Below are 25,753 nucleotides of genomic sequence, written 5' to 3'. Positions count from 1 at the left end.
AATACGATCGGCTCTACAAAATTCGGCCCCTCATAAACCACTTCAACCAACGTTTTGCAGACTTGTTTACTCCCGATCAAGTTGTCTGTGTTGATGAGTCCCTGATTAAGTTTTCTGGTCGCTTGTCATTCAAACAATACGTCCCCAACAAGCGTTCCAGATACGGGGTCAAGATGTATAAGCTCTGTGACAGGGCCACAGGCTATACACGTAGTTTCATGGTTTATGAGGGTAAAGATAGTCACGTAGAGCCGGAGAACTGCCCTGACTACATAGGAAGCGCTGGCAAGATAGTGTGGGACATGGTGTCACCCTTATTCGGAAAGGGGTACCACTTGTACGTGGACAATTATTACACAAGCGTGCCACTGTTTAGTCACTTGTTTGATCAGCAGATTGGAGCATTTGGCACCGTGCGACCTAATCGCCGGGGCTTTCCCCAGCGGCTTGTAGAGTCCCGTCTTAGGCTGGGGGAGAGAGCCTGCTTGCGCAGTAATAATTTGCTCGCTATGAAGTGGAGGGATAATAAGAATGTTTTCGTTCTTACCTCCCTTCATGCAGACACGACGGTCCAAAGTCCTACGGCGACTGGTATTGTGGAGAAACCCCTCTGTGTCCACAAATATAACCTTAACATGGGAGGGGTGGACCTCAATGACCAGTTGTTGGCGCCGTATCTAGTTGCCCGTAAGTCCAGACGCTGGTACAAAAAAGTGTCTGTTTATTTATTCCAATTGGCTATACTGAATGCTTATGTACTACACAAAGCTTCAGGACGGACTGGATCCTTCCTCAAATTCCAGGAGGATATCGTCAGAGCCCTTCTGTATCCAGGCGGTGCTCCACCTCACCTTCCCCTACCAGATGCAGTAAGCCGGCTGCATGAGAGGCATTATTCTTATGTCCTCCCGAGTACCCCTACCCAACGAGCCCCCCAAAGAAAATGTCGTGTCTGCAGAAAGCGCGGATTTTATGCGTGACACCCGTTCTTATTGTCCCCGCTGTCCTGGCAATCCTGGTCTTTGTCAGGGTGAGTGTTTTGAACGCTACCATGAACTAGTTGAGTATTAGCGTAGGGTACAGCATTGCACAGGCTAGGCACACGTTCACAGGGTCTCCCAAGATGCCATCACATTTTGAGAGACCCAAACCGACACAACAGAAGTGTTAAAGTTACATAAAAAAGTGTTAAAAAAAAAAAGTAAAAAAACCAAAAAACCAAAAAAAATATAAAATAAAAAAACCAAAAATAGTTGTCGTTTTATTGTTCTCTCTCTCTCTCTCTCTATTCTCTCTCTATTGTTCTGCTCCTTTGTACTGTATTCTATTCTGCAATGTTTTATTGTTAACCATTTTTTGTTTTCAGGTACGCCATTCAGCTGTAGCGTGGATTTATTTATCTTGACAGCAACAGCGTTTGCTCCCACGATACGTAAAGCCACGACTCCAGCGCTGTCGGAGGTGATTTCCCCACCACAGTTAAAAAAGAGCATATATGCCGAAGCATGGGGGCATAAGGGGTGGAGGAGCGATTTTGCTCCTAATGCCACGTACATACAGTCAAAATTCCGACGGAGGGCTTGCCCGTGGAAAAGTTTGAATGTATGTACGTGGCATAACTTTTTTGCGGGAGGATGCCCCCATGCTTCGGCATATATATATTTTAGGCACAGATTGTGTTAAATGTGTTATTTTTTGCTATTTTTTTTGTATTTGCTTTGCAGGTATGGTACGTCTTACTGTTATACTGTAATGTTACTTTTATTGTTAACCATCATTTGCTTAGCAGGTACGCCATTCAGTTGCAGCACAGATTTATTTATCTTGACAGCAACAGCGTTTGCTCCCATGATACATAAAGCCGCGACTCCAGCACTGTCGGGGGTGATTTCACCACCACAGTTAAAAAAGAGCATATATGCCGAAGCATGGGGGCATAAGGGGTGGAGGAGCGATCTGCTCCTACCTTTTGCGGGAGGATGCCCCCATGCTTCGGCATATATAAATGGTGCATGTATGCCCACCATTAGAAAGTGGGTGGATGAAGGGTGGTATCTAATGGTGGGCATACCCACCGATCAATATTTTTTTTTCGTTCAGCCCACAGGCTGCATGAAAAAAAAATTACAATAAGCTTCTAAATGTTGTGCATAAAATGCCAGGACAGTTCAAAACCTCCCCAAATGACCCCATTTTAGAAAGTAGACACCCCAAGCTATTTGCTGAGAGGCATGTCGAGTCCATGGAATATTTTATATTTTGACAAAAGTTGTGGAAAAAATACATTATTATTTTTTTTTTTTTTGCACAAAGTTGTCATTAAATGATATATTGCTCAAACATGCCATGGTTATATGTAAAATTACACCCCAAAATACATTCTGTTGCTTCTCCTGAGTACGGGGATACCACAAGTGTGAGACCTTTTGGGAGCCTAACCGCGTACGGTACCCCAAAATCCAAGCACCACCTTCAGGATTTCTAAGGGTGTAAATTTTTGATTTCATTCCTCACTGCCTATCACAGTTTCGGAGGCCATGGAATGCCCAGATAGCACAAAATCCCCCCAAGTGACCCCATTTTGGAAAGGAGACACCCCAAGCTATTTGCCGAGAGGTATGGTTAGTATTTTGCAGACCTTCATTTTTGTCACAAAGTTTTGAAAATTGAAAAAAAGAAAAAAAATATACATTATTTTTTTTTTTCTTCATTTTCAAAAACAAATGAGAGCTGCAAAATACTCACCATGCCTCTCGGCAAATAGCTTGTGGTGTCTACTTTCCAAAATGGGGTCATTTTGGGGGGTTTTGTGCTATTTTGGCATTTTATGGCCTTCAAAACTGTGATAGGTAGTGAGGTGTGAAATCAAATATTTACACCCTTAGAAATCCTGAAGGCGGTTCTTGGTTTTCGGGGCCCCGTACGCGACTAGGTTCCCAAAAAGTCCCACACATGTGGTATCCCCGTACTCAGGAGAAGCAGCAGAATGTATTTTGGGGTGTCACTTCACATATGCCCCTGGCATGTGTGAGCAATATATCATTTAGTGACAACTTTGTGAAAAAAAAAAATAAATAAATAAAAGTTTGTACTTTTCCCGCAACTTGTGGCAAAATATAAAATATTCCATGGACTCAACATGCCTCTCAGCAAATAGCTTGGGGTGTCTACTTTCTAAAATGGGGTCATTTGTGGGGGTTTTGTGCCATCTTGGCATTTTATGGCCTTCAAAACTGTAATAGGTAGTGAGGCGTGAAATCAAAAATTTACGCCCTTAGAAAGCCTGAAGGCGGTTCTTGGCTTTCGGGGCCCCGTACGCAGCTAGGCTCCCAAAAAATCCCACACATGTGGTATCCCCGTACTCAGGAGAAGCAGCAGAATTTATTTTGGGGTGTCATTTCACATATGCCCATGGCATGTGTGAGCAATATATCATTTAGTGACAACTTTGTGAAAAAAAAAAAAAAAGTTTGTAATTTTCCCGCAACTTGTGGCAAAATATAAAATATTCCATGGACTCAACATGCCTCTCAGCAAATAGCTTGGGGTGTCTACTTTCTAAAATGGGGTCATTTGGGGGGGGTTTGTGCCATCTTGGCATTTTATGGCCTTCAAAACTGTAATAGGTAGTGAGGCGTGAAATGAAAAATTTACGCCCTTAGAAAGCCTGAAGGCGGTGCTTGGTTTTCGGGGCCCCGTACGCGGCTAGGCTCCCAAAAAGTCCCACATATGTGGTATCCCCGTACTCAGGAGAAGCAGCAGAATTTATTTTGGGGTGTAATTTCACATATGCCCATAGCATGTGTGAGCAATATATCATTTAGTGACAACTTTGTGAAAAATTTATAAAGTTTGTAATTTTCCCGCAACTTGTGGCAAAATATAAAATATTCCATGGACTCAACATGCCTCTCAGCAAATAGCTTGGGGTGTCTACTTTCTAAAATGGGGTCATTTGTGGGGGTTTTGTGCCATCTTGGCATTTTATGGCCTTCAAAACTGTGATAGGTAGTGAGGAGTAAAATGACATATGTATGCCCTTAGAAATCCTGAAGGCGGTGCTTGGCTTTCGGGGCCCCGTACGCGGCTAGGCTTCCAAAAAGTCGACCACATGTGGTATCCCCGTACTCAGGAGAAGCAGCAGAATGTATTTTGGGGTACAATTCCACATATAACCATGGCATGTGTGAGCAATATATCATTTAGTGACAACTTTGTGTAAAAAAAAAAAAAAAAAATTTTTTGTCATTATTCAATCGCTTGCGGCAAAAAAATAAAATATTCAATGGGCTCAACATGCCTCTTATCAATTTCCTTAGGGTGTCTACTTTCCAAAATGGGGTCATTTGGGGGGGTTTTGTACTGCCCTGCCATTTTACCACCTCAAGAAATGAGATAGGCAGTCATAAACTAAAAGCTGCGTGAATTCCAGAAAATGTACCTTAGTTTGTAGATGTGACAACTTTTGCGCAAACCAATAAATATACAATTATTGACTTTTTTTTTACCAAAGACATGTGGCTGAATACATTTTGGCCTAAATGTATGACTAAAATTGAGTTTATTGGATTTTTCTAATAACAAAAAGTAGAAAATACTTTTTTTTTTCAAAATTTGCGGTCTTTTTACGTTTATATCGCACAAAATAAAAATCGCAGAGGCAATCAAATACCATCAAAAGAAAGCTCTATTTGTGGGAAGAAAAGGACGCAAATTTCGTTTGGGTACAACATTGCATGACCGCGCAATTACCAGTTAAAGCAGCGCAGTGCCAAAGTGTAAAAAGACCTCTGGTCATTTACCAGCAAAATGGTCCGGTCTGAAGGTGGTTAAATTTATTTTTCTCTCATTATTCTAAATTCAGTACCTCAGTAATGACATAGTGAAAACAGAATTTAAAAAAATGTCTGTGAATTTATAAAAAAACAAAACTGAAATACCACATGTACTTAAGTATTTAGACCCTTTACTCTGTACTTTACAGAGTACCGCTTCAAGTCTTTTTTTTTTTGGTACGACACTACAAGCTTTGCACACCTGGATTAGGAGATGTTCTACCCTTCCACTTTGCAAATCCTCTGAAGCCCAGTCAAATTGGATTGGGACCCTTGGTGGACAGTCATTTTCAGGACTCTCCATAGATGTTTAATAGGGTTCAAGTCAGGGCTCTGGCTGGACCAAGCTAGGACATTTACAGAGTTATTTCTAAGCCACTCGTGTTTTGCCTTGGCTATTGTTGTCATGTTAGGAGGTGAACCTTTGGCCCAGTCTGAGGTCCTGAATGCTGGGTTTTCATTGAGGATATCTCTGTACTTTGCACCATTTAGCTTTCTCTCAACCCTGACCAGTCTCCCAGTCCCTGCTGCTGAAAAAAAATTATATAGACAGTATATATATATATACATAACACACGCACACATATACTACATACGTATATGAACAATTGTGCACATTTTTGCAGGAAAAAAGAAAAAGTGCATTTGTTTTTGTTTTTTCCACAGGACCCTGCATAGTACTGTACCCACCATCAGTAGATTGCAGAAACAATGTCAGGTTCCTGCAAACTCTTCCCCCAGCATTGTGCCCATACCTCTGTATGTGCTTTGGAGAGCTGGAGGAAGTATTCATGGACAATGAGTGTGCTGCTTACCACACTCAGGATCCATTGAGAACTAAAAATCCATCTGCTGTGGTGGTTTACAGGACTTGTAGTTCATTCATTCACAGATTTTTGTGAATAAATGATGGGGCTGTGTGGGCGGAGCCTCACTAATTTCAAAAGTTGCAGCAGCTGCAAGGGAGAAGAACCCTGTGTACCCTCACTGGGGGCAGGGGTTGCTTAGCAACATGTTACATGTTACATGTTGCTAAAGCTGGAGTTAGCCTTAAGTTAGCATTGGACTATAAATGTTCAGGTTAGGAGGGAGTTAGAGTTGAGGTTAAATTCACTGTTATGGCTCATTCACACCTACAATTGTTTTAGTTATTTTAGAAATGCATGCTGCCTAACATTGGGGCAGGAAGTGATGAAAAAACACAGTCAAAAACACAGCGGCACATCCTTAATGGACTGAAGCTCATAACTTCTGAAAATGTTTAACTGTGCTCTGTGTCTTCCTGTCCTATTGCCAACCATCCCTGTATTTTCTGTCCAAGAGCAAAGGGACAGTGAAGGAAAACCTGGAGTTTTTAAGGATAGCTGCACCTTTCACCATGATAGTGGGATGTTTACATAATCAGTGCAGAGATTTCTCCCAGTGTGGCTGGTGCCTGCACAAATTCCTATATACTTAAATGGAAGTAGAGATTACAGGAGTGTAATGGGCTGGATTTTTTATTTTTATTTTTATAGGAAAGCTATGATTATATTTTAAGGTTAGAATAAAAATTGGATTATGTATAAGGGTTAGGTGAACTGTTAAACGTTGGAGTTAAGAAAGAGCAGAGTTTGAAGCCTAAACTGTTTCTATCCCATGTGCTCCTGCCTCTGGTGCTTGGTGGAAACTGTGCCACTCTTCAGTTTTCTCCGCCTCTGCCTTAAAGAGGAAGTAAACCCTGATGAGTTTACTTCCTCTTTTTTTCCCTGCAATGGTAAAGCATAATTGACTACTATGCATCGCATAGTAGCCCATTATGTGTCACTTACCTGACACAGGAGCCAGCGAAGTCGCCGCTGTCCCCTGTAGTCCGCCGCATCCATCTTGCTTGTGGCGTCTCGCAGCTCCGCCGAATGACAGCGGAGAAGCCGCGATGACGTCACTCCCGCGCATGCGCACGGGAGTGGCGTCTCGCAGCTCCGCCGCTGTCATTCGGCAAAGCCGCGATGACGTCACTCCCGCGCATGCGCACGGGAGTCGACAAATGCGGCAGCTCCATTCTTGGAACTGCCGCGTTTAGTGTGCCTGCGCGCCGCTGTCTACGGCGCATGCGCCGTAGACAGCAGTGCCCGTTTTCGGGCAAATATCTCCTAAACCATATAGGTTTAGGAGATATTTCTTGGACCTACATGTAAGCCTTAATCTAGGCTTACCTGTAGGTCAAAGTCGTTTGTAAGGGTTTACTTCCTCTTTAATACCCTGTACACACGGTCGGACATTCCGACGACAAAAACCTTCGGATTTTTTCTGACGGATTTTGGCCCAAACTTGACTTGCATACACACGGTCGCACAAAGTTGTCAGAAAATCTGATCGTTCAAACGAGGTGACGTAAACCACGTACGACGGGACTATATAGAGGGCAGTAGCCAATAGCGTTCATTTTGTAATTTATTCTGAGCATGCGTGGTACTTTGTCCGTCAGAATTGTCTAGACAAATCGGAATTTAAACGATCGGATTTTGTGGTCGGAAAATTTTAGATCCAGCTCTCAAACTTTGTGTGTCGGAAATTCCCATGGAAAAAGTCCGATGGAGCCCACACGCGATTGGATTTTCCAACAACACGATCTGATCGCACATTTCCCATCGGAGAGTCCGACCGTGTGTACAGGGCATAGTTTTCATTGAAGGACTTACTGCTTAAAGATGCCCAGTCTCCAATAAGATATACTGGCTGTCTTTAACACACCTCTGAGCTTCAGGCAGTGTCAATCACTGTTGCTGTGTCCTATGTGGTGCACAGAGCTTTTTAAAGACTTGTATATGCTGGCCAGTGAAAAAAGGAGTATGCCTTTTCACACTTTCTTTTGCTGTTTCTGTGCAGATCTGCTTTAATTTTAAACCACAGAAAACAACACGGTAGAAATGAACCCTAAAATCTGCATACCAATAATATATATATATTTTTCTAAATAGTCAGACCCAGTTTTATCAGTGACTAAATACGGTAAGTCATTAAGCCTAAAAAAAACAAGACCACATAGACTGCTATTCTGAAATGTAAGCAGACTATTCAAAATGGAGATAGCAGCTAATAGTATGCAAACATCCCTAAGATACATATATGGAAACAACCCTCATAATAGGACTTTAGCAGAAATGGGTAATTTTTGAGTGAGTAGAAAGCATCTTTGAAAGGATTTTAAACATTTACAAATTCTTTATTATTACAAAAAATTACAAAATAACAATACATTTTAAACATGGGTTAGATGTTTTTTTTATATACAGTGTACTCAAAAAGGAAATCACTAAACAGAGGGTGAAGATGGAGAACAACCAACGCGGTTTGAGATTTTCTTCTTCAGGGGTGCATAAACATTAAAGAGAGAAGCTTGCCTTCTTTTAAGCATTGAGTACATCTAGAAATAATAACCAAGATCAAAAATTGGTTGAATATTGTCCTCTAAACATCACCAAGGAATGTCAAAACCAGTGCCCAGCCAGTGATCCACTGGGGTTGGATGTTTGCTCTCACTCTGTCATACTTGTCACTGGAAGTTCAATATGGCACCTCATGGCAAAGAACTCTCTGAGGATCTGAAAAAAGAATTATTACTCCACATAAAGATGGCCTAGGCTATAAGAAAATTGCCAAGACCCTGAAACTGAGCTGCAGCACGGTGGCCAAGACCATACAGTGGTTTAACAGGACAGGTTTCACTCAGAACAGGCCTCGCCATGGTTGACTAAAGAAGTTGAGTGCACGTTGTCAGCGTCATATCCAGAGGTTGTCTTTGGGAAATAGACGTATGAGCGCTGCCAGCATTTCTGCAGAGGTTGAAGGGGTGGGGGTAAGCCTGTCAGTGCTCAGACCATATGCCGCACATAAGGATGAGCCAAAACCCCCCCCCCGGTTCGGTTCTCAGAAGAAGATGTGAACGGACCGAAAGTTTACACGAACATTCGAACACCATTAAAGCCTATGGGACCCAAACGTGAAAAATCAAAAGGCAAATATGCAAATTATTGTCCTAAAAAGCCCCAGCCCCTGCCCCAGGGGACATGTATAAATGGAAAAAATGTTTTAAAACTGCAATTTTTTTGGGAGCAGTGATTTTAATAATGCTTAAAGTGAAAAAATAAAAGTGAAATATTCCTTTAAATATCGTCCCTGGGGGGTGACTATAGTATGCCTGTGAAGTGGCGCATGTTTCCCGTGTTTAGAACAGTCCCTGTACAAAATTACATTTCTAAAGGAATAAAAGTAATTTAAAATGGCTTGTGGCTGTAATGTAATGTCAGGTCCCGGCAATATGGATGAAAATTATTGAAAAAAAACGGCATGGGTACCCCCCCCCCCCAGCCCATTATCAGGCCCTTTGGGTCTTGTATGGATATTGAGGGGAATCCCGCACCCAAATAAAAAAAAAGAAAAGGCATGGGACCCCCAGGCCCTATATACTCTGAACAGCATTATAAAGGTGGTACAAACAAGACAGGGACTGTAGGTTTGTTCTTAAGTTGAATCTGTTTGTAATTTGGAACAGGTACATTTTCATGTTCAGGAGATCTTACCACACTTTCTGTCCCAATGACAAATGGATTTTAAAAATTTAGGGTTATTGGGGAAACAAGGATTGGTGATAAAGCATCAGTGGAGACACTGTTTTCCCACATGAACTCTTAGCCCTTGTACACACGGTCGGACATTCCGATGGCAAATGTCCGTTCGGACCGCATTGTAATCCGACCGTGTCTGGGCTCCATCGGACTGTTTCTGTCAGAATATCCGACCGACAAAGTTATAGAGCTGGGCTATAAAATTTTCCGACAACATGATCTGATCAGACTTTGTCCCTTCCTAGGTGTAGATTTCCTCTCATTTTCTGTTGTCTCCCTCCGTGTGTAAGTAGGGGTTGTTTGTAAGTCGGATGTTTGAAAGTTACACTTGGAGGGCGCTAGAACGGGCCCTGCTGTGAAATATTATATCAAGAATTGTAATTACATGCCCCTTTTGAACAGGGGCAGAAAAATTGGGCCTTTGGTGGTGGTGTGGCCACTACGCTATAAGCCCTCACAGTTACTCTTGGTGGGCGCAGGATCAGGCCCTGCTATGAAATATTAGATCAAAAATTTTAATTACACGCCCCTGTTAAACAGGGGCAGAAAAATTAGGTCTTAGGCAGTGGTGCCACAACACTGTAACCCCTCACAAATTCTGTTGTTGAGTGCAGGAATGGGCCCTGCTGTGAAATATTAGAGCAAATATTGTAATTACATGCCCCTGTTAAACAGGGGCAGAAAAATTGGGCCTGTGGTGGTGGTGGCACAACACTGTAAAGCCTCGCAGATACTCTTGCTGAGAGCAGGAATGGTCCCTGCTGTGAAATATTAGAGAAAATATTGTAATTACATGCCCTTGTTAAACAGGGGCAGAAAAATTGGGCCTTAGGCACTGGTGATGGTGCCCTGAAACAAAAATGTTCTTAGAAGCTATCAACATGAACATTGAGGAAGAATAGGATACTCACTCAGCATAACAGGATAGTCACTCAGCATAGGCAGTCTTCAAAGGATCTTACATTCATAGAAAAATTAATTGGTTACATCAGCATCAGAAGCTTGGTAGCTGGTGATCCAAGACGATTAATTTTTATGAGGGTGAGCCGATCAACTGAGTCTGTGGACAGACGCACTCTGTGATCAGTTACAAAGCTTCCACCTCCAGCAGCACTGAATGTGCGTTCAGAAAGAACGCTGGATGCAGGACAGGCCAGTAGCTCAACTGCATATTGGGCAAGCTCTGGCCAGTGATCCATCCTCAAGACCCAGTAACCCAGTGGATTTTCAGTTGGAAAGGTCTCCAAGTCTGATCTTGACCCTAGGTAATCCTCCACCATGTAAATCAGACACTGGCAATGGTTGCTGGAACTGATCAGACCTTGGGGCTGCGTACTAAAGAATTGCCTGAATGCATCGGTCAGACGGCCACATTCTCCACCGCTCCTTCTGTGACTGACAGAAGCCTCAGCAACACGTTGTCCAGGAGGACCAGGAAATTGTAACCTCCCAGGCTGTGGAAACAAATTGCACAAACCTTTCTGCCTCCCGAAGATGTTTCATCCTCTGCTCCCTCTGAGAAGGCTGGATAAGTTCCGTAACCTTACCCTTGTAACGTGGATCAAGAAGGGTTGCAAGCCAGTAATGACCCCTCTCCTTGATACCACAAATCCAAGAGTCCTTTTGCAGGCTTTGCAGGATCAAGGAGGCCATGCAGCGAAGTTTTGCTGAGGTATTCGATCCGGAGACCTCTGGGTCACTAAGGAGGACATGATTCACAGCCACCTCCTCCCAGCCACGTCCAATCCATGGGTTTCTGGGGACTGAAAATGATCCCTTGAAGACTGCTGCCATTTGCTAGGCTCCACCTCCATGCCGACACCACCCTCATCCTCCTCTGTGATCCACGGGGCCGCAGGAATACTGTCTGGATGAAGGGGGCCTTGAGAGGTAAGGAAGTCCTCCCCTTCCTCCTTCTGTTCTGCCTCAAGTGCCCTGTCCATTATTCCACAAAGCATGTGCTCCATCAGGAAGACAAGAAGGACGGTATCACTGTTGCATGCACTGTCACTGCTCCCCATCCTTGTGACATCCTCAAATGGTGACAGGACAGTTCATGCATCCTTGATCAGCAGCCACTGGCGTGGCAAAAAAAGCCAAGTTCCCCTGACCCTGTCCTGGTGCCATACCCACACAGGTACACATTGATGGCCCTCTGCTGCTTGTGAAGCTGCTGCAGCATTGCCAACGTTGAGTTCCACCTGGTGGGCATGTCACAAGTGAGACAGTTCTTTGGCAGGTTTCATTCCTTTTGAAGGTCAGTCAGCTGAGTACTGGCATTATATGACCGGCTGAAATGCCCACAGACTTTCCTGGCCTGCCTCAGGAAATCCTGTAAGCCAAGGTACCTGCACAAGAACCGCTGCACCACCAAATTAAGGACGTGAGCCAAACAGGGCACATGGGTCAGTTGTCCATCGGAGGGCGGAGAGGAGGTTGGTGCCATTGTCACAAACCACCATTCCTGGCTGAAGCTGGAGTGGCGTCAACCACCCCTGAGTCTGCCCCTGACAGAATCTCTGCCCCAGTGTGGCTCCTGTCCCCTAATCAGACCAACTCAAGCACCGCATGGCATTTTTTTGCCTGCGTGCTTGCGTAGCCCCTTGAACGCCTTTGGAGCATCTTTGGTTCTGAGGACAAATCTGAGAGAGGTGTAGCAGAATCACTACTACTAGCATTTTGGACATGTGGTGGCAGAACAAGCTCCAACAATACTGCACCCTGTCCTGCATCCTTTCCAGCTGTCGGCAGAGTTACCCAGTGAGCCGTGAAAGAAAGGCAACATCCCTGTCCATGCCTGCTGGACCATGAGTCAGCCGTAATATGCACCTTACCGCTGACCCCCCCGTCCAACGAGCCCAAGACATTGTCTTCCACATGCCAGTAGAGAGCTGGAATGGCCTTCCGTGAAAAGAAATGGCGTTTGGGACCCTGCCACTGAGGTACCGCAGATTCCACAAATTCACAAAAGAGGGCAGAGTCTACCAGCTGAAAAGGCAGCAGTTGGATTTCTAGCAATTGAGCCAAGCTAGCATTCAGCCACTGAGCATATGGATGGCTGGGACCGAATTTCCTTTGACGGTTTAGCAACTGGTGTAGTGAAATTTGCCTGCTACAATCGGATGTTGGTGTAGTGATAGCAGATTACCCGCAAGTACTTGGCACACCTAATTCTACACCTGCATTCCTCTCAGTGCAGATAGTGGGGTTGGAGATCCCAGCTGATCAGGAGCAAGGAGAGGTCTGCCTTGTTCTTTGTATGGGTCTTTTAAGTACTGTTGCAAATGGACTGCATGGGAGGTCGACATATGTCTGGTCAAGCATGTGGTGCCCAAGCGGCTGCTGTTTTGGCCACACTTTATACACTTCAGACATATGTTGCAAACAGCAACGGTGCGATCTGCTGCACACGTATCAAAAAAGGCCCACACCAAAGAACTTTTCAAAATACATGGGGAGTCAGCAGCGCCCTGCACATGCGGAGCTCTGAAGTGTGATGGAGTTGGGTGGCTGACCTTAAGCTGGCCCCTGGAGGGCATCCTGCCTCTTGAAGATGTGCCTCCTCATCCTCTCTTCTATCGGGCACCCACGTAGAGTCAGTGACCTCATCATCCCCTCCCTCCTCATCACTGGAGCAAACCTGGCAGTATGTTGCAGCTGGAGGAACATGACTGCCAGTTTCTTGTCCTTCTTGGTCACCCCCTCTCTCTGGGCTCACGTTACTGCCTTCCTCAACCTGGGTATCATCATTGGAGTCTTCCAAATGCTGCGCATCCTCCTGCAGCATGTACCCGACACTGTAGTTGAACAGTTCAGGGGGACTCCTCCATGCATGATGGTGCAGCTAGGGAAGCAGTGACTGATTACATTGAGCCAATGGGATAGGCTGCTTTGGCAGCTGCATTGGCAGGCAAACTACTCTGAGCTTGGGTGGCAGAGGATGAGGAGGATAAGGAGGGCTTTGTTATCCATTCCATCAACTCTTCTGCACGTTGTGGCTCAATAACATGGCCAGCTGCAGGAAAAAAGGACAAGCGTGCCCCACGGTCATGTGCTGAGGATGCACTGTGTCCATGACCAGCACTGTTGGCTGTAGACACAAAGCTGTCCTACAGGCTCAGGAAGCATCAGTGTCAGCAAGAACTATCTGTCGACATTTAAATGAAATTAAACGCTATGGCAGGAGACCCAGGAGGACCCCACTATTGACACAGAGACATAAAAAAGCAAGACTACAGTTTGCCAAAATGTAGTTGAGTAAGCCAAAATCCTTCTGGGAAAATGTCTTGTGGACAGATGAGACCAAGACAGAGCTTTTTGGTAAATAGTGTTAATGATTTTGGGTCACACTGTAGAGCCCAGTGTCAGAAAGCTGGGTTTGCATCTGAGATCTTGGGTCTTCCAGCAGGACAATGACTCCAAACATACATCAAAAAGCACCCAGAAATGGATGGCAATAAAGCACTGAAGAGTTCTAAAGTGGCCAGCAATGAGTCCAGATCTAATTCCCATTGAACCCCTGTGGAGGGATCTTAAAATTGCTGTTGGTAAAAGGCACCCTTCCAATAAGAGAGACCTGGAGCAGTTTGCAAAGGAAGAGTGGTCCAAAATTCCGGGTGAGAGGTGAGGTGTAAGAAGCTTATTGATGGTTAAAGGAAGCGACTGATTTCAGTTATTTTTTTCAAAGGGTGTGCAACCAAATATTAAGTTAAGGTTGCCAAGAATTTTGACCAACCCATTTTTGGAGTTTTGTGTGACATTATGCCCAATTTGCTTTTTTCCTCCCTTTTTTTGTTTTGTTCCAATACACACAAAGGGAATGAACATCTGTATAGCAAAACATGTGTTACTACAATACTTTTCTGTGAGAAATACTTGATTTTCTGGAAAAATGTATGGGGTGCCAACAATTTCGGCCATGACGGTATATATATATATATATATATATATATACACACACTGCAGCTAACTGAATCACCTGCCTGCCTGAAGTATATTAGAGACAGTACACCAGGAACGGACTGCAGTCAGATCTAGCTCAACTGGATACAGTATATATATATTTATATATACACACAAGCCTGGATGTGTATATATATATATATATATATACACTATATACACTATATACACTGAAGCTAACTGAATCGCCCGCCTGCGGTCTCTCTCGGTCAGTGCCAGAAACACAATACTGCAGCTTTATATAGTGTAGGGTGTGGACTTAACCCTCTGAGCCATAATTGGCCAAAGGCACCCTGCCTTTGGCCAATTATGGCTCTCTTTGCTGACGGCGCTGTGATTGGCCAAAGCATGTGGGTCATAGTGTATGCTTGGCCAGTCATCAAACATTTACATTGGCTGATCACCAGCTTCTGTGCAAGGGACATCTGCCCTGAAAAGGAATTGGTGAAGCCACCTCATCTGTGCCAACCAGTACCACCTGCCAGTGCCCACAGTGCCACAAATCCACCAGTGCCTAACAGTACCAACAATCAGTGCCACCTATCAATGCCCAAGGGTGCCACCTATCAACGCCCATCAGTGGTGCCAATCAGTGCCTCATCAGTGCCACCTAGCAGTGCTGCCTATCAGTGTCACCTACCATTGCTGATCAGAGCTCATCACTGCCCCATCAGTGCCCATCGCTGCCAGCTATCAGTGCCCATCACTGGCAGCTATCAGTGTCACCTATCAATGCCCTTCAGTGCTGCTCATCAGTGCCACCGATCAGTGTCATCTGTCAGTGCCCACCATTGCCACCTCCTCAGTGCCCACCAGTGCCGCCTTATCAGTGCCCATCAGTGCAGCCTCATCAGCGTACATCAATGAAGGAGAAAAATTACCTGTTTGCAAAAAATTTTAACAAAATATAAAACAGTTTTGCATTTTGTTTTTTAAAAAAATTATATATTTTTATTTTTTTTTAACAAAAAAACCCCAGAGGTGATCAGATACCACCAAAATAATGCTCTATTTGTAGGGGTAAAAAAAGATAAATTTTTCATTTGGGTACAGTGTTGTATGACCACTCAATTGTCATTCAAAGCGTGACAGCTGGTCTGGGCAGGAGGGGGGTTTAGGTGCCCAGTAAGCAAGTGGTTAAGCAGTTACAGTTTTTTTTTTTTTTGTCCGGACAAAGCTTACATAAAGAATAAAAGATGATCATTGTAAGTACCCATGCCAGTGTTAAATGGTTTGTCTCAACCTTTTAAAAGCGGAGGTCTGTCCACCGCTGCAAAAATTTTAAACCAGCAGCTACACATACTGCAGCTGCTGGCTTTTAATAGGACACTTAACTGTCCTGGAGTCCAGCAATGTTGGCATTGCAGCTGATGTTTCCATCAGGTGTCGGGTGCTACTGCCGCCATTGCGGGTAAGGGAACCCGACAGTGTAGCCTTACGGCTTCACGCTGAAAACCCTACTGCACATGCGCAAGGCTCTGCTCCTCTCTCCTACTGGCCCGGTAACAGTGGGAAGAGGAGGGAGCCGTGCCATGAGGTCAATATCTGTGGCTGTGGCTCCCGGAAGTGGGAACAAAGACAGGTATCCTGTTGTCCTCCCCCTCGAAAGGTGCCAATTGTGGCACTGGAAGGGGGGAGGAAACAAATGAGTGGAAGTTCCACTTTTGGGTGGAACTCAGCTTTAACTGCTACCTTGTTTGGACATCTTGGTCTGTTACAGTAAGTTGAAAAATAGCAGACTTGCTGGCAAGATTACCAGGTGAAAAAAGACAAAAAAGACTAAAAAAGAAAACAAAAGCAGACATTACATTTAAAGTGGTTGTTAACACACTTCTATAAAAAGCTCCCATCCCCTCTGTAATATAACAATAATGTATAAGTGCCCCTGTGCCTGCGTTATATATAAAAAAAAATGCTTATAAGTACCTCTAACACAGCGGCTCCGAGCGATCAGATGACTCATTGGCTCTCTCCTCTGCCTGGCTGACAGCTTCAGTGGGTGTGATGTCAGCCAGGGAGGAGAGGAGAGAGAGAAAGCAATAGAGTAACGTGATCGCTGGGAGCGGCTGTTATAGGTACAGAACAGCACATTTTTTACATAACACAGACACAGGTCACGTATTGTTATATCACAGAGGAGATGGAAGTATTTTATATTATTTATGAGAACAGCAGGAATGGAGGGGGTGGGTATTGACATGAACAGACAGACAGGGAGGGAGAACGGGGGGGGGGGAGAGGACAGAGGAAGGCAGAGGCATATAAACTGACCACGTTGTCAGGGCTCAGCAGCCATGATACACCATGGTCAGCTTACAGGGGAGAGGGCATAGCCAGGCAGGATCAGCCAGGTTTTTTTAGGTGTTACAGGGGGCCAAATTACACAGCACAAGCACTGTGCTGTATAACGTGCTTTAAGGGAACAGGATCTGGTTTTTGTTTTTTCGGTTAACAAACTCTTTAATTGGTAAGCTGTAACATAATACATTCTTGCTTTTGGGTTTAATACCTCTAACGAAAAGAATGATTACACCTCACATTTTTATTTTTTTACATGGATTACTTCATGAAGGCACATACCTAAGTATGTCGTTTGTGTTATAGTTCAAAAACTCATTAATCTAACATGCTTTTGTTTCTTTGTTTTTTACCCTATGTTTCTAAACAAGATTTCAGCCATGAGCAGATGTCAACTCCTGGAGCAACTTGTGCTGAATGTCCCGCATAGTTTGTTTCCTACGGCAACCATCTTGTAAAAGTTTCATACCTCAAATTTATTTATTTTGCTAAAAAGAAAAAAATTTACTTGCAAACAACTTCTGATGGTTAAGAGTTCATATGTTAGATGGTAGTGACACACAGATCACTTGCCCTAATGTTTCAGGAATTAGGCAAACATATTCTGTTCTGCTGCTTCTTAAAACCAAAGGCGCCTTACACAGCCTGCGGTTAGACAAAGATGAAAGACTTTGTGGGATGATCATGGGAATGGACTTGATTTAGATTCCCAACTATGTGGAGTTAAAAAAAAAAAGAAAAAAAAAAGTTGGCATAGGTTGCTTACTTTGTGGGGCTGCAGTAGGAAATAGTATGTATAATACATAGCAATCCTAATTCCAGTCACTGACATAACCACAGACAAGTAAAATGTGCATCAGGATCTTCAATTGCCACCCAGCATCAACCAAAAACCAGTGCTGGGCCAAAGGGTACTCAAATTTGTGTTTATAATGCTTAGTAAAAGTCAAAGGAGAAATAGCAACACATTTTAAAGAGGACATCAATTTTAACCAGGGCGACACAGCGGTGTAGTGGTTAACACTCTCACCTAGCAGTAAGAAGGGGCGCTGGTTCGAATCCCAACCAGGACATTACCTGCCTGGAGTTTGCATGTTCTCTCTGTGCCTGCATGGGTTTCCTCCGGGTACTTCGGTTTCCCCCCACAATCCAAAGACACGCAGGTAGGTTAATTGGCTTCTGTCCAAAATTGGCCCTAGTATATGAATGGGGAACTTGGATTGTGGGCTCCTTGAGGGTAGGGACCGATGTGAGTGTGCAATGTACAGGGATAGGGACAATTGTAGACACTCAGGTTGAACTGGATGGACTGGTGTCTTTATTCAACCAATGTAAATATGTAACTATGTAACCAGAAGTTATCCCATCTGCGTCAGACATCTTAAAGTGATTTTAAAGGCTCTTTTTTTTGTTTTGTTTTTTTAAATAACAAACATGTTATACTTATCTCCTCTGTGCAGTTGGTTTTGAACATAGCAGTCCAGATCCTCCTCTTCTTGGGTCCCTCTTTGCTGCTCCTAGCCCCCCCCCCCTCCTTTGAGTGCCCCTCAGCCAGCAGCCTGCTACAGGGGGCACTCAAGCCAATTCAGAGCTCTGTGTATTCATTTAGACACAGAGTCCTAGTTTGTAATGTTTACAGGGAACGATATGAATGATTGTTTCACAATATCAGAATCACCAGAATTCAACAGCAATAGGGCACTGCCTTAATGAATGATACTTGATTAAAACCAGCCACAAGAATGATCTAGAAAAGGAATCCAGCATTTTAAGGATAACTGCTATTCGAATTGAGATCTATAGACAGTAATCTCCTTCATCTTAGCTTTCTTAGCTACCTGTTTTAAAAGTGACAAAATATATAGAAAACAAAATGTAATGGACGACTGATAATGATCGACAGCTGCTAGCACTGATCAAGTCCCATAAAATCCTGTGAAAACAATATAAATAGAAAGTTACTATGCTGTGCTATCTCCTAATGTTAGTTACAACAAATACTTTTATAGTGCCAACTATGCAATAATAATAATAATAATAATAAAAACTTGTGACAAACTGACAAAAATTATAATATATTCCAAAACTATATATAGGATTTTATGATTGCTGTGATGATAAATTGTATGTTATGTGTCACATTCCAAAGACAAAATAAAAATAATAAACAAACGTATAAAAAATCTATATATGGTGTCACAAACGTGAATCAAATTGTTATATTGCATATAACAGGGACATTCTAATCATACTCGATTGCCGCGGGGATACCCGTTATTGTCTCACAGGGAGGCTGAACGGGGAGATGCAATTGGAGCAGAGATCAGGGTTCACTAACACAAAGCCCAGCCCCCCACAGTTAGTATCACGCCCCTAGGAACACTTAACCTCTACACTGCCACCCCCTGGTTAACCCCTTCCCTACCAGTGTCATTTACACAGGAATCAGTGCATTTGTATAGCACTGATTGCTGTATAAATGACAATGGTCCCAAAAGTGTGTCAAAAATGTCCGATGTGTCCGCCATAATGTTGTAGTCACAATAAAAATCGCTGATCGCCCCCATTACTTGTAGAAAAAAAATAATAAAAATGCCATAAAACTATCCCCTATTTTGTAAACGCTATAACTTTTGCACAAACCAATCAATAATCACTTATTGTGTTTTTATTTCCCCAAAATATGTAGAAGAATACGTATCGGCCTAAACTGAGGGAAAAAAATGTTTTTTTAATATATTTTTGGGTGATATTTATTATAACAAAAAGTAAAAAAATAATGAGTTTTTTTCAAAATTGTCGCTCTATTTTTTTATAGCGCAAAAAATAAAAAATGCAGGGGTGATCAAATACCACCAAAAGAAATCTCTATTTGTGAGAAAAAAAGGACATCAATTTTGTTTGGGAGTCACGTCGCACGACCGCGCAATTGTCAGTTAAAGCGACGCAGTGCCGAATCGCAACAAAGTGGTCTGGTCTTAAGCGAGCAAATTGGTCCGGTCTGAAAGTGGTTAAAGGTATAATGGTGATTTCATAAAAACTTGAAAATAACATGTTGCGGTGTCCACACTCAGGTGCTCTCCACCCTCAGGCAATGGCCGCTCACCTTAGGGCAGGTGACCTCGCAATTAAGTTTGGTCAAACACGCATGTGAATCACCTCAGGGGTTCTAAGTTAGCTGTATGGATCTAAACTGCTCACTGACACTGTATCCTCATATATAAACAGTAGAAAGAGACTCCATAGCGTGATTATATTTAACACAATTTTATTGTACAAACAAAAAAGCCCCAGTACAGGGTACTCACATGGGTTAGGTGCATTAAGTACACCAATCTGTAATGTGCCTAAAAATGCAAGGTTTTGGTTGAGGTCGTATGTCTGTTCTCTGTGAAACAAACCAGCTGCTTCCTACACCGTCCTGTCCCCTCCCCTACATGTGACAATACAAGGGAAATTTGAATCTTCCTCAGGGGGATCCCCCCCTATATACCGATTATGTTGGACTGATCTGCATATGAATAGAATGTCACTATTATATGGATGATAACACTTTATGATTCACATTTGTGGCACCATACATATATAATTTTTATAAGTTTGTTTATTATTTTTATTTTGTCTGTGGAATGTGACACTTAACACAGAATTTATCATCACAGCAGTCATAACATTCTATATACAGTTTTGGAACATATTATCATTTTTGTCAGTTTATCACAAGGTTTTATTATTATTATTTTTCTTGTTATTGCATAGTTGGCACTTTAAAAGTATTTGTTGGAACTAATATTAGAATAGCGCAGCACAGTAATTTTCTATTTATATTGTTTTCTAAGAATTGATTTACTTATTTTCTCCAGTATGTTGCCGCTACTCATAAAAAGCTCTTCCTACTATGCTCTCGCATTTCCAGACGTTTATGGCCACAGCAGAATATAACTTGGCCTAACAGATATCACTGCTGACTGCCTACTGTCAAATCTGCTCTTTGCAAGCTGTATTGTCATTTAACATATTGTCGCAATTGTGCGCACAAACAATTTCAAATACTGGTCAGCAGTGATGAGAAAAATGATCATTGTTACAAATGTTTCTTATCCTTTATCACACTAGTTACCTAGAGACCATCTTTAATATTTGATGCAGTGTAGGCCAGTGAAATCAAAGGATATCCCCCAGGAACTATTTTTTTTTAAACTTTTTTGGGACTTCCAATTTGTTTCATTCATACAGCATTTAGGTCTGGTTCACACCGCTGCGGGTGAGAGATCCGGATGTGATTCGCACCGCACTGCAGTGCAGTGCAAATCACATCCGATCTGTCTGTGCGATGCGAGTTCAGCCATACAGATAGTATACAGATAGTATGGCTGAATTCGCATCGCACCCGCCGCAAACTCGCACAGGACCCTTTTTTTGGTCCGCAGCAGAATCGGATCGCATGGGTGTTCACACCATGCGATCCGATTCCTGTCCGAGTTTGCAGATCGCACTGCGATATGCGGACTGGTCTGGGGGTGTCATTAAGATTTCATTGACACTCCCAGCAGTCCGCATAGGGCAGTGTGAACTGCCGGCGGGAGGCATGATGATGCGGGAAAACGCCGCGGATTCGCGGCGTTCCCGCATCTCTATGGTGTGAACCTAGCCTTAGAGAGCGAGTAAGGGGTTTAGAAGAGGGGAATTCATAACCACTTAGTTCACAGTAATAAGAATACAAATAAGCATGTCTTATGCAGCAGCATGGCTTAACTTTCATCAGTTTACTATATTAACATATCAACATATATGAAAATACTGTATATATGGGTTTATAGAATTATTTTGTTAGCTATGCTAGAAATATTGTCCTTTCTGAGTTTTTGAGAAATTCAAAGAAATCCCACACCAAGTTAGGCAAATGCAGGGTTTTAAATGCTATACAATTAATTTTTTTTGACAGTCAATAAAAAAGGCCAGGATGGGCATAGTCCAATTGAAAAAGGGAACATATACAGTAGCTTCCCTTTGAAGTTTTGAAATGTAACTTTTTTTTTTTTTTACCAATTACAAAACAGTTGTACTACAATGAGGGAACGGAGTCAAGATGGAATTAGAGCAACAGAAAATGTAATTCTTAAAATGATTTAAAGCACCAGAAAATATTGATTTAATACAATTTACTGTTCTTAATCTTACTGGTTAGGAGTTAATAAAGAAGGTGTTAGCTCTTAAAATATTTGGTGATCAGACATTTCAGGAAAACAGCACTAATTGTGATTAAGTATACAGTAGACAGCCAGGGACTGTCTGCAGAGATAAAATAACAGCCCAGCGATTGCGGTCTTTGCTTAGGACTATATATAGCCAATTGCACACTGAGTATAGTAAATATTAGCCATTCACATAAATGAACTTTCATACCTGCTGTACAATTTGTCGGAATTTTCCTTCAACAGATCACGCTCTTTTTCCAAATCACTGATACGACCCAGTAACTAGATGGGGGAAAAAACACATTAGGAAAACGAAAGACCTAAACAGAATACAGTTTATTCAGGAGAAACACGGTCCATATGGTGACATCAACTTGATGATAATAATATTAATAAAAAAAAAAAATAAAAAAAAATAAGTCTCTCGGGAAAAATCAACATCTTTGGCATGTTAAATATACTGAACGGGCATCGAAGCCAAGCAGGCTGCCAGTAGAGTTTTTCAAAACTTATGTCGAGGAACTGGTTGTAAAGGCAGAAGGTTTTTTATCTTAATGCATTCTATACATTAAGATGAAGAACCTTCTGTGCGCAGCAGCCTCCCTCAGCCCCCCTAATACTTAAGTGAGGTCTCTCTGGATCCAGTGATGCTACAGGAGTGTCTCAGCTACCCAGGACACCCCTCCTCATTGGCTAAGACAGCAGCATGGCTCCATTGGCTCCCGCTGCTGTCAATCAGTCATTCAGCCAATAAGGAGAGAAGGGGTATAGGGCTGGCTGTGTCTGAGTTAGCTCCTTCTTTAAGGAGTTGAGGCTTTATATATATATATATGGCTTTATAGAATGATATTAAGAGTTAACTCATTCTTTATTAACTCTGTTAACTCCTTTATTACCCGTGGCCAGTAGGGGCTCAGTGTTTGAATGGACACAAGGAGCTTTGGTTCGGCTCGGGTGCCCCATAGCAAGCTGCTTGCTGTGAGAGCACTCAACAGGAGGAAGGGGCCTAGAGCACCAAAGAGGGACCTGAGAAGAAGAGGATCAGGCCTGCTCTGCAGCAAAACAACTTCACAGAGAAGGTAAGTATAACATGTTTGTTATCTTTAACTAAAAAAACAAAAAAAAAAAACAATAAAAAAACCTTTACAATCACTTTAAACAACAGGAGACTACCTGCTTCAATGTTAGAAGTGGTGATAGCGGTCATTCACAAACCCAAGAAAAATCTGACCCTGTGTTTGTCCTATTTACCAATTTCCCTTTTAAATGTGGATGCTAATTTCAGAAAATGGATTAAATGGGGTAGTTACCACCCTGGGCCACGGTGACCAAATGAGTGTCATGCTGTGTAAAGAGACTGACATTAATCTCTGACAACTCTTTACAAATTTTAGTGTAGCTTGGCAGCATGGGAAGGGGGGTGGGGGAGTTGATGGAGTTCTCTTCTGTTTCTCTCAACTTGGTCAATTGGGAAAAATTCTGGGTGATTTTTCACAAATTTGGCTGCAACCTTAAATGCATATCCTAGTTACAGCTGTATGCTGCACCCAACACCGGGTATGTACTAACCCACTGAAACCCTTCACGCTGCATAGAGAGACACGGCAGAGGTACCATTTTCTCCCAGACTATTCACCCTAGCCAAAGAATCCCTTCCAATTTTACTATGGGCTATGGAATTGATACAGGGACTGACTTTGTGGGTGTCGGGAGGAAAAAAGTATGCCTATATGTGGATGATCTTTAAAACCAAAGAGACAAAGGAATGCTAGCTTGATTCTTTTGTTAACATTGAGAGTCATATACTTCTGGTGAGTGTGCGCACACAAAAGGGTACCATGGAGAGTTCATGACTAGAAGCACAGATGCATTTATTGTTACACCATATTGGTGGATTGTTTAAGCACTGAGCACTTTTTCAGCACAAACTGGAGATACACAGAGACTTTAACTTAATTGATCACAATTTATTATTGAAATTTAGATTTATTTGTATGTTTTATTATTTTGTACAAAAAGGGATAGTGCTGTGATTGTTTATTGGTACTGCATATATGTGAATGGTACTTTGTTATATCTTAAGGATACATCCTCCTATCTACAGTTAACCCTGAAAATAATTATTTTGGCTTCTTCTCCATTATTAAAATAAACTGGGACAAGTCTCTTATTCCTACATTACCTCAACTGGTGATTCCAAAGCTCCCTTATGCTGAGCCACCAAATTTAAATTGAGGCGTGAAAACATACATCTCAATATATTGTAGACAACTTTAAGCTCTGCTTTGCCATCTGGAATGGAATGCTAAGCCCAGTGGAATGCGAGCATCTTTAAAATATGTTTTTTGACTAAAGCCCTGTACACGCGATCAGAATATTGTACAAAAAATACCGCTTTTGACACAATCATACAATAATCTGATTGTTAATACACAGTTTTGGTCCAAAGTTTTCCGAAGGGACAAACACAAAAAATGTTCTTGTGCAATACCAGATCATATCATTTTCGTTTAATCAGTACAGTTTTCGTCCAAAAATACAATACAAACACATTAAATCACTTCCGAATTTTTATTGTCGTAAGAAAATTTTCGTACTTTAGTAACCCATTCATTTTCCATATGGAGACAAGCATGCAAAAAAAATAAAAAATGGATGATCAATCGTCCGATAATCTCATCCTGTGTACTAGGCTTAAGTCTTTTTCTCCTGAAAAACCCATGTCCCTATACTCAAAATCTTTTTTGATTAAGTTGATTAAGCTATCACCTGCTTTGTATGGGCTGGGAAGACCCCTAGACTCACAAAAGCTACCTTGCAGCCACATCTTAATAAAGAGCACCTGACACCTCCTAACTTCACAATTTATTACTTGGTATCCATTTTGGTTACGTTAAAATGGTGGTTTGCTTAACCATCTGATCACCCAGCGTTGACTCTCGAAGCTGCAGTTTTAAGATCCTATTCAGAGCTCAGCAACTCCAATCCCTATGTTAGTACTCCCATGAAACCACTCCTGCAGTCTGGAAAAAGGGCATAAATCCGTATCCATAATATACCAGATCCACAGCTATGGCATCAAGACACTAAAACACATATTGCCGGGGAGCACTCTCTTGGACTTCAATACATAACTTCTTCCAGATAATTATTGACAGGCTGGAACAAACAATTTACTCAGGGGGAGGGGAGAGGGGAGGAGGACAGAGGAGACACAAACACAGGGAGAGCTACAGAGAGCAGGGCTGTGGCTGACAGAATCACACAATCAGACCACAATGTCATACAGGGGGCCAAATGACACAGCACAAGCACTGTGCTCTATAACATGCTTTAAAGGAACAGGATCTGTTTTTTTTTTTTGGGGGGGGGGGGTTAACAAACACTTTAAAGTTCATTTTAAATCAGCTTGAAAGTAATAATTTTTGTTTATATAAAAATATACCCTTTAGTTTGCTGAAGTGGGGTGAGAAGAATATTCTAAGGACACGAGGAGGCGTGTTTACCCTTTCATTATTTTTTAACAGGTATGCTTGAGGGCCCTTTTACAATGATGCATTTTTCCTGGATTTTTACCTTGGAAGAAAAATGTTTCTCTTTAAATCCTATGGGATTCTTAACACCACTGCGCTGCTGGTGCAGTCTGTTTTGAAAAGTCCTGCATGCAGAGTTTTGGTGAAGTTTTTAAAACTGCACCAAAAACATAGCTCCCTATTGAGACAAATGGAAAATTGCGGCAAAAACGCATAACACACTGCATTTTCCAGTTTTGGTGCTTATTTGAGTGACATGTCCACTTTTCATAGGTGCAGGCAACCAAAATATGCAACAGAAATGCACTGGAAATGCATAT

The 25,753-nt window shown here is 42.4% G+C and overlaps 1 protein-coding gene across 3 annotated transcripts in view; it reads right to left on the bottom strand.

Annotated features, from left to right (window-relative positions):
• The window catches only part of RPGRIP1L (RPGRIP1 like), a 386,112-nt gene that overhangs the window by 176,544 nt on the left and 183,815 nt on the right, over nt 1-25,753 (bottom strand). For all 3 annotated transcript variants that reach the window (XM_077458160.1, XM_077458169.1, XM_077458179.1), the window contains exon 9: nt 22,109-22,182. In XM_077458160.1, the coding sequence (XP_077314286.1) occupies nt 22,109-22,182 (74 nt within the window). The remainder of the gene's footprint in view (nt 1-22,108; nt 22,183-25,753) is intronic.

Source organism: Lithobates pipiens, unplaced genomic scaffold (genome assembly GCF_037356315.1).
Source record: "Lithobates pipiens isolate NorthernLeopardFrog02 unplaced genomic scaffold, aLitPip1_a1.2 Scaffold_10, whole genome shotgun sequence".
In the NCBI taxonomy this organism is placed as follows: domain Eukaryota; kingdom Metazoa; phylum Chordata; class Amphibia; order Anura; family Ranidae; genus Lithobates; species Lithobates pipiens.
The sequence above is the reverse complement of the archived record's forward strand: the minus strand, read 5'-3'. Positions and strand labels throughout refer to the sequence as shown.